At 38.2% G+C, this 18,570-nt stretch overlaps 1 protein-coding gene across 1 annotated transcript in view; it reads right to left on the bottom strand.

Moving 5' to 3' along the window:
- Window positions 1-18,570, bottom strand: part of WDR64 (WD repeat domain 64) — a 72,861-nt gene that overhangs the window by 12,162 nt on the left and 42,129 nt on the right. The window contains exons 11-18 of the mRNA XM_061989624.1: window positions 13,169-13,295; window positions 11,933-12,081; window positions 10,086-10,209; window positions 9,289-9,455; window positions 8,585-8,761; window positions 7,317-7,447; window positions 5,608-5,700; window positions 790-883 (exon numbers count right to left, since the gene is read on the bottom strand). Coding sequence (XP_061845608.1) covers window positions 790-883; window positions 5,608-5,700; window positions 7,317-7,447; window positions 8,585-8,761; window positions 9,289-9,455; window positions 10,086-10,209; window positions 11,933-12,081; window positions 13,169-13,295 — 1,062 coding nt within the window. The remainder of the gene's footprint in view (window positions 1-789; window positions 884-5,607; window positions 5,701-7,316; window positions 7,448-8,584; window positions 8,762-9,288; window positions 9,456-10,085; window positions 10,210-11,932; window positions 12,082-13,168; window positions 13,296-18,570) is intronic.

Below are 18,570 nucleotides of genomic sequence, written 5' to 3'. Positions count from 1 at the left end.
AGTACAGTTAATGGTTGGACTCAATCTGATCTTAAAGGTCTTTTCCAACCTAAACAATTCTATGTTTCTGTGATCTATAAGGCTTGATGTGTTTGGCTTTTGGAAATCTTTTTAAGAACTCCAAATGGATGTCCATTTTGTTATTCTAATGACTTCATAGCACAAGATACTGTATATTTCAGTTTGCGAGTGACAATTATACCCTTTGTGTACGTTGGAATCTATGAAAGTGCTGTGATCTGCTTAAACAATGTGCTGGGAAGAATGAGGGGTAGTAGCATTTTCCTCTTTAACTACTTGCCATTTGTTGCTCTGCAGATATGGCACATTCTTCTGGCATTAAACAACAAAAAGTGTCAAAAAAATAATAATGCTATGCTTAGCAAAAACCCACAGATTGAGACACTGGCATCTTGATGGTAAATTTAAGAAAAATCACAGTAATTTAAAAGAATATATCCAAGTAAGAGTGGCTACAATGTAGATGTTGTTGCAGTTTTATTGAAGTACTTCATGATTTGTCTATTTTACTTTCCCCATTGAGCCAGAATTTATAATGATAAGTATCTGACAAACATTCGGAATAGTCAGCTGTTCCCTGTATCGCAGAGCCAGCTGCCTAACAGAATGTATTCTTATTCAGTTTAGGGGAAGAAAGTCCATTACTCTGTAATACTTGATATTCAGTTTTGTGCCTGGCAGTATGGAGGTATTCTAGTAAGCTACGGAATGTTAAAACAAAAACCAAAGTTTTGAATGCTACTGAAGCCACGAAGCCACTATACATACCTTTTGTAGGTTTAAAGAACTGCTCTTGTGCTCTGTAATGGCACTGATGCCACGCCTCACAGTAACAGAAGTAGAGGGTGGGGAATTAATTTTCCTATGTGAAAGAAATCATTAGACATCACTGACATTCTTGAAGACACTGTTTACAATCAGACAATCAACATCATCTAGTGTAATATCACGTAATAAAATAGTACCTGAATTGATTACATTAAGGGTTGCTAGTAGTTTAGAAGTTTTTCCAGGTAACTAGGCAATGCTTGCATATTAAATAGCCAACTTCTCCTGTCAGGAGTTTAGAGCAATTTAAATTCATGTAAACCAAAATTAACACTGGTATTTATCCTCAAGAAGTGAAGGGGAAAAGTTCATGCCTGCCAATGGCTTGTTCCCTTTCATTTTACACAGGGCTTTGCTCTGCAAATAGCTTTCAATGAATTATTGACATTTATTTAACATGTTACAAAAATATACTAACAAAACAAATAAAGAAAATTCTCAGAAATCACAGCTTCACAGAATAGTAGAGGATAGAAGGGACCTCTAGAGATCATCTAGTCCAAGTCTCCTGGTAAAGCAGGTCCACCTGGATCAGGTCACTCGGGAACACATTCAGGCAGGTTTGAAAACCTCTGGAGAAGAAAACTCCACACCCTTCATGGGCAGCCTGTGCAGGTACTCTGTCACTCTCACAGAAATGAATTTTTTCCTTAAGCTAAAGTGGAACTTTTTGTGTTTCAGCTTTTGTTCATTACCTCTTGGGCCATCACTGGACACAACAGGAATAAGTGTTGCCCCATCCCCTTGACATACACCTTTCAAATACTTATAAGTATTAATGAGGTCTCCCCTCAGTCTCCTCCAGGCTGAACAGTCCCATATCCCCACAGCCTTTCCTCATAAGAAAGATGTTCCAGTCCTCTGATCATCTTGGTGGCCCTGCACTGGCCTCTCTTCAGAAGTTCCCTGTGCCTCTTGAACTGGGGAGCCCAGAACTGGACACAGTACTCCAGATGGGGCCTCATCAGGGAAGAGCAGAAGGGGAGGAGAACCTCCCTCGACATGCTGGCCACACTCTTCTTGATGCATCCCAGGATGCCATTGGCCTTCTTGGCCACGAGGGCACATTACTGGCTCATGTTTAGTTTATTATCAGCCAAGAGTCCCAGGTTCCTCTCTCCAAAGTTGCTGTCTAGAAAGTCACTCCCAGACTGTAGTCGTGTGTGGGGTTGTTCCTCTCAAGGTGCAGGACTCAGGAGGTTCCTCTCTGCCCAACTCTCAAGTTAGCTGAAATCTCACTGAATGGCAGCACAGCCTTCTGGTGAATGAGACAGTCCTCCAAGTTTGGTGTCATCAGTGAACTTGCTGAGGGTACACTCATCCAGGTTGTTGATGAAGATATTGAACAAGACTGGCCCCAGAACCCATCCCTGTGGAACACCACTGGCCACAGACTTCCAACTCGATTCTGTGCCCTCTGGGTTCCCCTCATTCAGCCAGCTCTTAATCCACCTCACCATCCACTCATCCAAGCCACACTGCTTGAGCTTTCTGATGAGGATGTCATGGGAGACAGTGTCAAAAGCCTTGCTGAAGTCAAGGTAGATGACATCCGCTGCTCTCCCTTCATCTAGCCAGCTGGTTATGCACTCATAGAAGTTGGTTAAACAGGATTTCCCCTTAGTTAATCTGCGTTCAGTCCCCCTGCTAACCATCTTTTCCTTCATGTGTTTAGAGTTGGCATCCAGGATGAGTTGTCGTCTTTCCAGGGACAGTGCTGGGGCTGACCAGCCTATAGCTTCCCAAGTCCTCTTTCTTTCCCTTTTCAAAAAGGGAAACAACAGTTCCCTTAGCACTCGTGGATCCATCCCATCAAGTCCCATAGATTTATGGGTATTAAGCTTGCTCCATAGGTCTCTAACTTCATCCTCATCCACCAAGGGAAAGTGTTTAATTCTCCAGACTATCCTAGTATCCTCCAGGGACTGGGCTTCCTGAGTGCCAGCCTTGGCAGAGAAGACTGAGGCAAAGAAGGCATTCAGTAGTTCTGCCTTCTCTGCGTCCTCTGTCAACAGGGCACCCTCTTTGTTCAGCATGGATTCACATTCTCTGTACTTTTCCTTTTGCTGCTGATGCATTTGAAAAATCTCATCTTGTTTTCTTTACTTTCTTTGCCAAGTTTAATTTCAAAATGGCTTTGGCCTTCCTTGCTTCATCCCTGCATACTCTGGAGATGCTCCTGTACTCTTCCCAAGCAATCAGACCCTTTTTCCACCTTACATCGATTTCTTTCTTCTCCTTGAGTAGTTCCAGTAGTTATTTTTTTCACCAAAGTAGGCCTCTTGCATCCTTTTCCTGGTTTTTTACTTGTGGGGACATACCAGTCTTGGGCTTGGAGGACGTGGCACTTGAAGACCAGCTTTCTTAGGCTCTTCTGCCAGCTAGAATCCTATCCTGTGAGATTCTTCCTAGCAGATCATTGAAGAGGCCAAAGTTAGCTGCCTGAAGTCCAGAGTTGCAAACCAACTTGGTGTCTTGTTTCTTCCACAGAGGATCTTGAATGACACAATCTCATGGCCACTGCAGACAAGGTTGCCTCCAACCCTCACATCCCCAACCAGACCTTCTTTATTTGCCAGCACAAGGTCCAGCAGCACAACTCTCCTTCTTGGCTCCTTGACCACTTGTGACAGGAAGTTGTCATCAACATTCTGTAGGAACCACCTGGACTTTGTTTGATTGTCTGTGTGGCTTTCCCAGCAAACATCAGGGAGGCTGAAGTCCCCCATGAGGACCACGGATTGTGACTGTGAGACAGCTCTCAGCTGTTCGTAGAAGGCCTCATCCACTTCCTCCTCCTGATAGTTTCCAGGATAGTAAACCTCTGCCTGTAGTAAACTCCCATGGTAGTATCAACCACACTACCCTGCCCCTTAATTCCCACCCATAAACATTCAACCCACCTCTCATCCCCACAGAGGCAGAGCTCAATGCACTCTAATTGCTCTTTCACATAGAGAGCAACTCCACCTCCTTGCCTCGTTTGCCTGTCTTTCCTAAATAGCACATGGCCATTCATGGCTGTGCTCCACAGTCATGTGAGCTGTCCCACCATGTCTCTGTAATTGCAATGAGGTCCTGCATCCTCACCCACATCTCTAATTCCTCCTGCTTATTCCCCAGACTGTGTGTGTTGGTGAAGAGGCAATGCAGGGGCTTACTCGAACACACAGGTTTCCCTGGATGGGTACAAGAGGATCCTCCCTCATTTGACACTCCTTCTGGGTGGTCAGCATTCTGTTCCTCATCTTGGTGTGGGGTTGAGCAGCACTCATCATTTCATTTCCTGCTCTGACCCATTTCCCTCTTGGATGGGATGGCCAGTTTGCACCCTGCCCTCCCCATCCTTCAGTTTAACATTTCAGAATCTGAAATTCACCTCTTGGACTTGATGGCACCTATCATACATATTTATCTTGGCAGGAGATGTACCTAAACACCCTAAAGCCCTGCAGAAACAGGATTCAGTGGAAGAAACTAATGAAAAAAATTGGATATGGTCTTCAATGTTTGTGTTTCTCAGTCAAGAAACGTTCTTACTGCACTAATGAGAGGTTCTTGCCACATAACTTACAGCAATGTCACAGCTGCTCTGGTTTTGACAAGAACATCTGAAACAATGGAATAATGTAAAACTCACGAAGAAAGTATGCAGCTGAGGTAACCCACTTAAATTTGAACAGATGGGCATGACTCTGAAATTTTTCAGTGTTTGATTTTACAAACTTGTTAGTACTCTTGAACTTTGCATATGTGTATTTGATTACAGTCAAATTCGTCCAAGTACCTTTCCAGTACATACAAAACATCCTAAGCCTATATGATTCAAAGACATTGTTGGATCCTCCTGCTTAAGCATAAGCAGAAGTTTTCTTGATTTATAAAAAATTCTATTTGTGAATTGTAGTCATCACATATTTAATTTAGCTAGGATTTCTTAAACTAATCATTAAGCTGTAATGTCAAAAAGCAAATATATGTTAAGTGGCACTGGTACATTTAGGGATGTAAATGCATAAGCCACTTGATATTTTCAAAGCAGCATAAAATGATAAACCAACCTTATGATTCAGGAGGGAAAAAAAGCTGCCTAACTGCTTAAGACCTTAAAGCTGCATAAGTGTTTGAACCATAATGACCCCTTTTGGCTACCATTGCCTTTGTATATCCATTGGAAGACAAGCACTTCTGAAGTTATATACAAGTGAAATGCTTTTTTCTCAAATTGATGATATTTAGCTAAATTTCTAGTCTCCATCCAACACTACCAACTTATACCAGCTTCTAGTTTTTTTCAAGATGAAACTTGAGTCTGCACACCTCACTGAGTTTGTCTCTGCTGACAGAATCTAATAGCATGAGAACTGCATCAGATTTAAATATAAAAAAGGCCTGCTGCCTCACAGAGTTATCTCACAGAGGTTAGAATCAAAGAAGGTACAGTACACAGGAAAACTGACACCTGAAAAAAGCTGATTTCTATTGAATTCTTCAACAAAATTGAGACTTATGAAGTTTTTTAGAAGACAGAAGGATAGCTTAGTGGAGTAGTAAAAAAATGTAAAAAACCATGTAATAAGTCTTGATAAGCATTACAAATGTTTAAGAAAACTAATTGTTTGAACTTAAATTGGTTAAATGTAAATAAAATCTTGTATTTATTTACAGCTATCTTGGACAAAAGTTCCATCAGTTTACTGCAACACAATTTCAAATGACTGCATCTGTCCTGGGGGAAGATAGAAAGCATGCAGTTACCTGGAAGTGAAAGCACTATGTATAAGGAATAACATGGCATTGACTCCAGATGCTTGATGACCTGAAGCCTGGCTATCTTCATTAATTTTACACCTGAAAATGAAGATGTTTGTACAGGATATGTCAGATAGCTTATTGTTCCCAGAAGAAGTTGTGGAATTTATTTGTAATCTAAAAAAAAAAAGCATTTAATTTCCTAGAATGCATGTCACCTAAAAGTTTTAGACAAATTTTTCAGAATCCAGTTAATTGGTCACTACGGACTAATGTCAGCAACGAGTAGGTACAGAATGTGCCCATGCCAGGAAAAATGGGAATCTGATGGAATGATGAACATTTCCTTCAGCCAAGTATTTTCGTGTGAATTAGTATTTCAGAGAAACGTAAAGTAGCTTATGTTGAAGTCAGCTAGCTAGCTAAGCTGGTTAGAAAAGTACCTTGTTCCTTGCATTCAAACCAGTCATGTGAACCCAGGGTAAAATCATAGAATCATAGAATGGTAGGGGTTGGAAAGGAACTTTAGAAATCATCTAGTCCAGCCCCCCTGCAGAAGCAGGTTCACCTAGATCAGGTCACATAGGAACATGTCCAGGTGGGTCTTGGAAGTCTCCAAGGAAGGAGACTCCACAACTCCTCTGGGCAGCCTGTGCCAGGGCTCCATCACCCTCACAGTAAAATAGATTTTTTTTATGTTTAAGTGGAACTTTTTGTGTTCCAGCTTCATCCCATTACCTCTTGTCCTGTTGCTAGATACTACAGAAAAAAGGGATGTCCCAACCTCCTGACACCCACAATGTAGATATTTGTAAATGTTAATAAGATCTCCCCTCAGTCTCCTCTTTTCTAGACTAAATAGCCCCATCTCAACTTACAAAGCATTGACCTTCCTGTCTTCCATGCATTAACTTGAATTGCCTGCCTCATATATGAGGAGGCAAAAGCAGAGGCAGAGTCAGAACTGCAGTTAGGTTTTGATTATTTCCCTTGGTACCTCAGGGCCTCAGCTCTTTCCCACAAATATGTCAATTTTACATATTAAGGATGCCGTGAAACTATTGGGTAGGATAGCTAAATATTGACTTTGTAGGGTCTTAAAAGGCATGCATTCCATCACCAACACAGAAATACTGTTGTACTGCTCCACTCAGTCTAATCAGAGATGTTGTCATTATTCATTTTCCTGATGTAGCAGCTTAATCCCCATGAGAATATCTAGAACCATCCTAATGCTTGCTTTTTATCAATTTATGTGAAATATTTTTACTCGCAAAACTCAAAAATAACTTTTGTTTTCTCCTTGTTGAATGAATCTTCTAGTCTTCTAGGTATAAACAATGATATTGATAATGTACAACATCTGCCATTATCATCTGGATTAATATTATTTCCAAATGTACTCCCAAACATGAAACTTCCAAAGTAAGGATATTTCTACAGCTCAGTAGCAGCCTCCATTCAGTGACAGAGTGACTTACATAGTGAGAGTTTCCTTCAGATGCAGTGCTGAGTTATGTTAAAACACTATTCCTAATTATATCATCCCTTCCCCAAATGACTCTCTCTCTTGATCACTTCTTCTACCTGTGATGGCAGAACTAGCTAGTATATTTGAAGTGGAAGGGAGGACGGCCCATGTAAATTGCTACTTATCCATCACTTTTCACAGAAAACACTGGAGATTGAAAAGTCTCCATGAAAGCAATACTTACAGGCATCTCACCAAGGCAGATTCAAAATCCCACAAAATTATTGCACCGTTTGCACTTCCTGTAGCTATCAAACTGAATCCTTCCACTTTTAAAACATCAAAACACTTCATTTCCACAGAAGGGACAAAATTCTACAAGGAACATTAAAAAAATCCAAAATATTTAGTAGAAAATTGTGAACACTAGAGAGTGAAATGTTTAACTGTTAATTTAACAAGATGCCCAAATTGACAGTGTCTACAACAACTGCATATTGAATGCTATTTTAATACTATTGTATTTGAGCTACACAGAAGCACTAGAGGAAGGAGGGAGTGATAGTATTGGGAGACTCCCAGCTGCAGAGAACAGGAGACTCCATATGTCAACTTGGCTTGCTATCTATGGCACAGCTGCAATTAGAGCATGTAAAAACAGCCGTCAAAACTGAAGATTAATCAGAATCAGGTATCTATGTAGATACTCTAGGTTAAATGAATAAGTCAATGAACAGAGATAAAATGGCCTTTCCATAAATACTATTGAGATCTGTTACAGAGTTGGTGAAACTACACAAAATCGTAGAACCATAGAATGGTAGGGGTTGGAAGGGACCTTTAGAGATCACCTAGTCCAACCCCCCTGTAGAAGCAGGTCAATCTAGATCAGGTTGCATAGGAATGTGTCCAGGTGGGTCTTGAAGGCCTCCAAGGAAGGACTCCACAACCTCAGTGGGCAGCCTGTGCCAAGGCTCCATCACCCTCATGCAAAACTTAAATCTCACAGACTATTCAAGTTAAACTGGTCAACAATTGAAACATAAGTTTGACATCTTATTTTGCCATAATAATGAGAAATCACTTTAACAGCTCGCTTGACTCTTATGTGCCACTATTACTGAAGGTCAGTCTAACTGTACTAGATTGCAGGAAAATTTTTACAAGATCCTCAACTTACTATTCAAAACAAGAATATGAAATGTATGTTAAGAGTTGCTGCTTAATTATGGATTATATTAATTAACTATGCAATGGATTACTAAGCAGATATAGCCCTTAGAAACAATCACTTTTAAAAATGACTTATATTGGACCTTCAGTGTGCTGAAAAGTTTGGAATACATATCTGGTTGCTAACACACAAAATCCTTGAGGGCACAGTAAACATTTTACTTTTTAATATTCTGTAAATTATCATTGAATCATAGAATTATTTCAGCTGAAAGAGACCTTTAAGCCTTGTCAACCACTAGACCATTTCCTTAAGCGCAACTTTGAAGTGTTTCTCACCTCTGCATCATTCCTCATAGAACTGGTGTCAGACAGCACCAGAATATCTGGAAAAATATCATGTGTTTGTAACATGTCAGGCTTCAGTGACAGAGACACAACTGGATTCCTTCGTGGAAATGATACTGCCTGAGGAAGCACCCACGTGACATGCAGATATCTTTCAACTGGGTTACCCTGTTAAAATAATCAACTTAATGAAGGAGGAAGGAAAGGATTTCTCTGTCCCTATGAAAGTTATCAGCAAGTGTGTGTCAAAAGTTTTTTGCCTGTGGATGAAAGTCAGCAGTGGTGGAGGAAAAGGTACAGCTGCCTCACGAGAACATGATGCTGGGCCTGAGGTGCTGTTAAAAAGCAGCTTTCTGACCAGTGCAGTGGAGCTAAATACATAAACAGGGTTTGCAGGAACAGTCTAACCAGCCTCAGCTGCTGGTGAACTACAAAACCATAACTACTGGAACCTAAACCACAAATAGACCAAATGCAAGGAAAGAAAGTATCAGAATGCTGAAAACCAGCAATGGAATAATGAACATATTAACACTTATGCAGAAAATCATAAAGCTAATTTGATGTCACACAAAAAGTGGATTTTTCCATGACAGTTTCTAAAATTTTATCCACTAGTTAATGAAAATGTCCTATTTTTCCTGAAGAATTAGGAGCTATCAAGTGAAAGAAAGAAAATAGCATAATTGAAAAACCTGAATGATTTTCATTTTCCCACATTGATCCAAAACAAGAAGTGTGTGTTGACTCTCAGCCTCCAGATAAACTATCTTCAGCAGATGACACTCATCTTTACTGTGCTGGGCCACAGGCAAGGCTTTCACTTCCCGCCCATATTCAAACTCCCAAATTTTCACTGTTCCTACACATAGATGAGAAAGACATACAAAAAAAGAACGAACTTTCAGCAATAGCAAAGTGTAGACTGTCACATATTTAACATATTTTAATACTTCATGTGTGTACTCTTGACCATTTGAATATGAGAAGAATTATTCAGTCATGTTAAAAGATTACAAAATTATAAAACTTTTCTGCAGAATTCAGTGTAGCACTTGTGTATTGGAGAGGTCTTCTCACCTTACCTGAAACTGATGTACCCTAAATAGCGCACATGAGAAATTCAGGAAACATGTAGATATATATATTCTAGTGCTTAGTGTCTGCATTTAGTTACAGATCTAGGCTCTAAGTCCTATCAGAAAACATCTTTTCAGACCAAGAGCTTTGAAGATAGTCTTCCAGAGAGCAATAGGCTAGCAAAATACCTGAGCCAAAGCATCCAAAAATCACCTTTCTATGAATCATCTATCAAATGAAACAAAATCAAGACCTACTCCTCCACCTTTCTGTGCACATTTCCACTTTGGAAGAAAACCAAAATTCCATCTTCTGTCACTTAGACAGTCAAGGCAAGAAGTTCTTTCTGCTCACATAATATATCATTTTAAACAAATGTAATAAAAATGTGATAATTGTTTAATTGCTTTACCATTACATGCCCCAGTAGCAAGATAAACTCCATTTATTTCAATAGCTGCACAAGTCACTTCAGTATTCAGCCCATGTGCATCTTCAATCTGATATATTTGATATCCTGTTTCTAGGTCCCAGACCTGAAAAAATAAGACGGTAAATATTTGTACTACATCCTCTAAATCTGTCATCACAGGCCATGTTCTAGTGCAATTGGAGCAAATTTTTTAAGAGCAAATTTTCACATCCTGTGAGATAAGTTCTCTATTACAAAAGCACACTACTATGTTCTTTTACTGAAACACTCATGTATTTTCCCTGAAAATGTCTGCCTCCTCAGAGAAGCCATTCTGGCAAGGAAAGGCTCTATTTAGTACACTATGAGAAAGACTTTTGTTAAGTCAGATGGACTGTTAAATGAGTTTTTACAGTGTATAGGCAAAGAAATCTATGTGGAAAGAATTTGAGCTATAATTTTTAGAAATTAATAGAAAATTAATTTTAGAAATTAATAGAAAATTAATTAATTAATTAATTTTAGAAATTAATTTTAGAAATTAATAGAAAAATAATGTTTTTCATAAACACTTGGTCCAAAAATGTAGGAACCTGATCATTATCTAGTCCCTTTGGGAATTTAAGCAATGCCTTATAATGAAGTACTAGCTTTGGTTGTTGTAGCCAGATAGCTCAGATTCAACTTGATTTATGAGGTAGCCACATATGTTATATGAACTTTCTTGATCTGATTTTCTGAGGCACCAAGTGCTCCTAACTATCTTGTAATTGTAATGGTGTTGTAGCCATTGAGGTCTAAGGAAGGCAGGTTTCTAGTAAGAAATAATAACAACTTTACTGAGTGTGTAAAACAAACAAATTTTTACACAAACAAGCCTTTCTCCACAGGAATGACATGCCTCCCCAGCTGGCCAAATAAAAAGATGCTACTTCTCCCTACAAATCTAACCCCATCAATAGTTGATCCAAACTGCGGGTCCTCAGCACCTTGGATGATAATTGTCACACTGTTAGCTGCACCAGTAATGATTCATTTTATTCATCTGTGGGATTTAATAAACTTGCATGGCAACAGTATTTTAGTGGTTCAAATGCAAATAGTAAAGTTCATAGGCAGGTTTAATACTTCCATTAATGTTTCAACATAAACAGCTGCAATAAAATGTGACAAAAGTGATCTCCATCACTTTGTCTTGTTAATTGGCTATTCTACTCAAGATTTCTCCATAGGTGTGTGATTTGAAATTCTTAAGGCTCAGAATAACATGTTCTAGGAAAATACTGTATTGAGAAAAAGATCTACAGGTCAGTAAATCAGCTTCAGAACTGCTAGTCAAATAGAAGTAGATCAGACAAAAGAAAAAGAAGCAAAACAGGAGGATAAAAAGTCAGGTTTTATAGTTTAGGCACACTGTATGTGCCGATTAAATTTTACAATATTAGTGAAGGAATCACAGAATTATAGAATGATTTGGACCTTCCCTACTATTGCTATACTTGCAAAAATCTATTGCAGGAACAGGTAAAAAGTGTACCTGTTCAGCCAAAGGAAGAAAAGTTATGACTAAAGCTCTGAAGCTCTGCTCAATCTGCCTGGTGCTTGCACTACAATTATTTCAGTGCAGGTCAGGGAAGTAGTTGTCTGAGAAAAGTAATGTTGTTGAACCCAAATAGTTTATTCATCATGGCTATCACTTCCCTGGAGAATTTCAGCACAGGAACAGCCATAAACCCAACACTTTGAATAATAAACAGTAATCATTTATGTAATTGCCCAATAACTTATCTGTAATAAAAAACATAGATGAGACTTTTTCAGTTTAAATGGTGACAGCTTCCACACACCTTCAGTATTGACTCAGAGCAGATGGTGAGAACCTGGTGAAAAGCCCTGTTGTAAATCAGAACATTGATGCTTTTGTCATGTGTCTGTGGCAACTGTCTCGTATCTTGTATCATCTGACTTAGGGGATAAATATCAATGACAGTTGAACCTGCACAGGGTGAGACGAGTGAGAATTATATAAATTTTGTATATAGTACCAGTTACTCTCTCTGGATATATACAGGAGCAAGGAGACATTTACTTAGTCTTTCAATGGAATCAGTAACAGAGCCCAGGACCAGATTTTTACAGATATTTAAACATTGTTTCAATAATTGTTTATAAGGACAAAATTACCTCACTTTGTCAAGGACTTTTCCATGTAAAATCCCTTCATTACTAAGCTTTGAAAATCTCACTAACTTAAATTTGAATTGAAGATCATATTAGTGATTAAAAGTGTTTAAAAACTTGAGTAATTAATATTCTGGGCATTTTTAAAATAAGACCTAGAAGTTGACATTTCTTAAGCTTTGTAGTGTTTACCAAATGCCTAAATGTGAATAACAATTTTTGGACTCTAGACAATGTATACGTTTAGGCTTCTAAAATGAGTTTATTGGCACAAAGTTTCACCAGAAACTACCAGGTCACTGAAAATAAAATGTTTCACATCCATCTTCTGAAATACAACAAGTTTTGCATGCTTTGTGCCTTGTTCCTAATCCACAGACAGAAAAAGCTATCTCCAAAGACAATGACCTTATTTGCCTGGTATGTCTCAGAACAGGTTCAAAGATTGTTTTTTTCAGTGATTATGTCTCTGGGGCAGAAAACCCTGCTGGTTTCCAAAATCTCTGTCTTAGATACAGAAGTCTACCATCCTTAGTGACACCTGTTAAGTCTCTTGGAGGTTCCAGCCTCCCAGATAGAGAGTCAAGAAACAGAGCCCAGAAACCTCAGGATGAGTTCCTACAATATTTTATTCCTGATCAATTAGACAGTGCACCTGTTGACACTAGAGATTGTGGAGCTCTCTGATGTTAATTCAAATGCTGCACATTTTCATGTATATTTCTACATTGAAATTAACACCACAGATAACAATAATATCCTTACTTCCCAGTCGTCTCTGCATCTCATATACCTTATTCCTGTACTGAACTTCAGTTGTATGTAATCATAAAGGAAATGGCATTCCAGGAGAAGGGATATGATCTCATACATGATCTCATACAGCTACTACAGTAACATACCAGTCATAAGTGTGCCATGACTGTTGTCAAACACCATGTTAAAGGTCACCATATCTCCAGGACTCCCTTGATTATCATGGAAGACCTGCAGTAGTGAAAGGTTCTGTATATCCCACACTCTAAAAATCTAGAGGGAGAGAGAGGGGAGAAAATTATGTATTATGATTGGATTTTCAAATATTTTGTTTCCAAGACAGAAATATTATAGCTTCCAATGAAAATCACAATGTTAAGCACGGTATATCCCAAAATAAGTAAGAAAAATGCCAAAGGTATCTTTATCCCCATTTTATGAAGGATAAAAGGCAGAGAAAAATTGAGTTTTGTAATCTTGACCTGAGAAAATCACAGTGGAACCAGATATCCTGAGAACTGGTTCTAGTCCTTAGTGACAAGATGACTCCCTTGTGTCACACTTTTCAGTCATGTGCAGATAAATGCCAATAGTTTAAAAGCTTATATTTGAGCTGGACTATCAAAAGGTGTGCAGCAGTACAAAGACGAATTTCACACATTTGTGGATAAAAGAGTTCCTGAAATCTTTGACTGAGTGCAGATGTTGGAGCAATTCAGGATCAGGACACACTGCAAAAGGATCATTTTTATGCACATGTAGTTATTGTGCTCTTGATATCAAATGCTCCTAATCACAGTCAGATTACTACCCAGTAATAAGCACTACATATATTATATTTGTTCTTACTTTCAGTTTCATTGTAAACCAAAACACTTGCTTTCAACTCTATTTACTCATAAATAATTGTATGTTAGCAGCACTTATTCATCCTGCCTGATCAAAAATTGTGTTGAACTTCCTGCTATCCCATGCAAACTGCTCTCAAACCTGCAAGAAATCATATTTAATTTCTCAAATCCAATGGCTTTTAGTGCGGTGCACTTCCCTGCAAGATAATCTGCCTGCAATTCTCATTCAGCTGCCAAAATCACAATGAGTTTTATATAAGCATTTGTGCAAGTTGTTTGTATTCATTCCATTGTCTTATTAAAAGGTGGAGCTGCATTTTTAATTGTGATTTTAATACAAAGACACGTGGTACAATGCTTCCATCAATACAGGGAGTGTTGTAGACATTAAAAAGTCATTGAATCTTTGGATTAAATGCTCTGTACAATAGAAGTCCATAAAACATATCAGGATAAACGAAGAAATATTCAACTGAATTTGACAGCCGTGCTGCATCTCGGACAGAAATTTCACATGAATAATTCTGCTTCCTGTACAGTCCCTTGAGCTCTTCCTCTCTAACCTGTTCCTTATTCTTAACTTTATCTCTTAGGTGAGATCTCAGTGGCTTTTCCTAGGTGATCTTGAGGCAGTTACTCTCAAATTCTAATTTCATAGTCTTGGCCAGGAAGCAGGAAGCAGCCAGCCTGCCCTTTGTTTCTCAATTAACATTAATTTTTTGAGATCTGATGAGGAAAAAAAAAATACAAAAACCTAAGAAAAATCCTAGGGAAATACATTGCTATTTCTGTGATTCATCCCAGGATCTCCTGTACAGTGAGAAACATTATGGTAAAGCTAGGTCCAAGTCCAAAGTTGTCTGTACCAGACAGCTTGGGTGCAGATTCTTGCATCATATTCCTGAAAACCTACTTAATTCACTCACAGGTAAAAGCAGCTGTGTTAGTATGTTGACTTTTCCATTGTGGAAAGAACATTCAGTTCAGCCTCTTGAAACCTGACAGAGTGTGTATCCGTAACAGGTGGGCATTGTAAAAGGAAAAGAAGCAAGTAGAGTTTGGACAGGGGGGCTGGAAGTTCATTTTGAAATCACTGTTGTTTTCTGTCTGACTGATATATTAGCATTATGACTGGCATCTTAGAAAAACATAAAAGAGATTAGCCAGAATAAAGAATGTAGAGCTCTGTTTGGCACTGTCATATCAATTTATAGAAGTTTTCATGACATAAGCTACTTGCTAAAGCCATTAACGTGTTATGCCCCAGGAAATGACTTACACACAGTCTTACATCAGAAGTGTTAGAAACTAGTATGTGACATGTAACTCAAATTCAGCACAGTCAGGGTGCTATTGACCTAGTAATGCTGGTGACCAGAAGAAAAAAGATAGATTAAATTGTCATTAAAATAATTCAATTTGCAAAGTAATTGCTTTTAGCTCATCTTGCCTAACACCAAGCCAGAAATCTGAGCAGAAGAACTCTGAGGAAAAAATCTGTCAACCTCATAAAGATAACAGCTGCAACCAAATTCACTGCTGAAAACTCAGAAAATTCAGTTCCATAATGTTACACATCTTTTCACGTGAAGATCTTTGAAAAACTAAAACAATCCTGACAAATACTTCCTCTGCAAATTCAGGATGAGATAATTTGACATCTGCAGACTACAATTTCTATCTATCCATTTGATCACATAAAACCTTAACTTTTTTTTCTTTTTAAATATAATTACTTCAGGAAAAAAATTCATTTTGTGTTGATAAAGAGAGAAGGTAAGTTTCCTAAAGGACACACAGCAAATCTTAGTATGAAACCCAACCCAAAAGTTTTGACTATTTCATCTTTCATCACCATAGCCTATTCCCTTTTCCATTTTGAAATCTCTTTATTTTTCTGTTCAACAGAGCATATGCCATTATAATTCACAGGCAGTATGTTGTGTCCTTAAAAATGCTTTGATAATGAGGAAGACTTCACTTGTGCATATGTTCATATTATGAAAAGTTGATTGCAATTGCCAGGAATGATTTCTTCCAAGATGCACAGTATACAATTGAGAATGAATGTTTGTTACTCTAGATGTTATAAAATGTGAAAGGATCTATCTTTTTTTTTCCACTTGAAAGAGGATCTCAGCATAGAGAGAATACCATTTTGAAAAAAACCAAAAAAAGCAAATAGAAAGCTGTTCACTGTACACAGATTAAAAATAATGGACACGGTAATGAATTCAGGGGTATACACAGACTTTTGAGACTACTGGAATTTTCATCAGTAACCTGACTTTAAAGGAAGTTACAGTGGATCCAGTAAAATTTTGAAAAAGAAGAAAAAAAATTGATAGATAAATCAGTGATTAAACAGACCACCTTTGGCACCAGAGAGTAGTTTATACATGAGTGTTTCTGAATTTTAAGTGCAATAAAATTTTTCCTGAATATGCTGTTTGTTATCAGGAAAACTCAAAAGGAAAAGTCCCTAAAGAACTTCTAATTGAGATTAATTTTTCTCTGAGATAGTACTGAGTCAAGGGAATGATGTCCATCATATTCCTCTGATAGACTTATTATATTTCAGGAGTTTACTCATACATGCAATTTCTAAAGCATACCAACAGAGAAATAAGCAGCGAGAAGGCTTGAAAAAGAAGTAAAGTTGAGCAGAAAAAATGATGAAACTATTAATCCATCTGGTAGCAGACCAGCTAGATAGAAAGAATTATGAAAGTTGGGAAAGTTAGGTGAATGTTGCAGACAGATCTCCAAGGTCAGTTCTGGCACAGTCAAATCAGAGCATGTAAAAACAGCTATAAGGGCTGAAGATAATTTGAAACAGGTATCTATGGAGATACTCTAGTCAGACAAAAAGAATAAGTCACTAAACAGGTATAATGATCTTTCCATAAACATCACCTGGATCTATTACAAAAGTTAGTGAAATTATACAACAAAACTGATGACATATTTCTAATAATCTCATGGACTATAAAAGTTAAATCGGTCAACAACTGAAACAAATTTGACATTTTATCAAAGCAATAAGAAAAGAAGATTACTTTACAGCACAAATGAATGTAAATAAGAGCCTGTTGCACTGTTTCTTGCAGTTTGTTCAGCTATTAATGCCAGTACCACATTAAGAAAATTCAGTCATCTAAAGTAACAGTAAAAACCTAGACACATCACAGCATTCATAAATCTCTCCCCTTCCTCCTGGCCTTCTTCCTTTCCTAGCCTGTGGGCAGGGATGGGTAGATTACATAAACCACATGAGTAACTCCCACAAAAGGCATGACCAATGTGGCTGTGAGATACAATGTCACTGCTGTTCATCTACATCAGCACAGAAGACTGTGCATGAATTCATGCACAAAGATTGGCAGTAAAAGGCATATTTATTCAGAAATTAGGAGGTGACTAGGGGGAGTTGCCTCAGGAATATTTTGTTAATAGTAACTTTACTGTTCTACTGATTTACTGAAGAACTCAGCAACCTGACACATGCTGGAATCCCTGAAGCCCTCTGAAAACATATTCTTTATAGAAAATGGCTTCTAGATTGTGTCTTCGGAAATCACAGAATATAGACTATTTGCAAGCAAATGAAATACGTTAGGGAGGAGAAGGAGTGTGAAGAGAAGGAGTTTCAAGTGCTTTTGGAAACAACTTATTTCCCTCTTCCCACTGTTTCCACATTACAGGAAAAGCTGAGCTATACTTCTAGCCACATGATAGGTACAACACTGGCTTACATGAATGAAAAACCTGGTTCAATTTGGGTGCTTGCAGAAATGGCCTTGACCCACAGATAGAGTTAGCAAGAGGATCCTTGCCTGTGCTCCCACATTGTGGACAACCTCCTTCAACAGGCACAGAGGGGAACACACTGCAGCTCCTATCTCAGCTGCAACAGCTTCAGCAAACTACTTGGTTATCCTCTCCAGGGCCACAGTCTGGATCAATTCCCTCTGTTCTTAGGTACTCATTTTGTGTTTCTCATTTTTCAATCCAATGGCAAAACCACATAGTTACAGATGGAATTTCCACAGACACTAGAACAGAATCCTTGCAGAATTCAGTGGGGATTCTTTCCGATGCCTCCCAAGATACCTCAACAAATCTAGATGTTTATATTTCCATACATAAACATTTTTCTCTCAAGCACCACATTCCTTCAAGCCCTAAAACTCGGAACATGGAAATAAGTCTGATCTATGGTTTCCATCTAAACTCTGTTTTATGAGCATGTAAAAACAATACTCCACTCTTCTATTTTTCTGAATACACAGAGAGACTGACAAAGAGCAAAAGATTCACTTCACCAACTAAAATGAGAACAACAGGAAGAGACATAACAAAGATGGGAAACAGGGCAAGACAAAATTGGTAAATCAATATTTTACATGCTCTCAGGACAACAAAGTTTAGGCTTGGCCACACTTATCTCCTGCCGGGTTATTATGAGGAGGCCACTGTGGAAATATGCTTTGACTTTGGAAGAACTGAATCTTCTTCTGCCACTTTCTATCTGTAATTAACTGAGATAGAAAAGGACTAAAGAAGACACACCCTCCCCCATACCAAAAGATAATCCCATCAAGTTATTGCTAATTAAGAATGTGATCTCGACAAGAGTAAACAGCAACTTCAGTTCTTCCCAGTTCTCACATCCTCCTGATACTTTTTATAAGTCA

Source organism: Colius striatus, chromosome 2, assembly GCF_028858725.1.
Source record: "Colius striatus isolate bColStr4 chromosome 2, bColStr4.1.hap1, whole genome shotgun sequence".
Lineage (NCBI taxonomy): Eukaryota > Metazoa > Chordata > Aves > Coliiformes > Coliidae > Colius > Colius striatus.
This window is presented reverse-complemented; position numbering and strand designations above follow the sequence as displayed.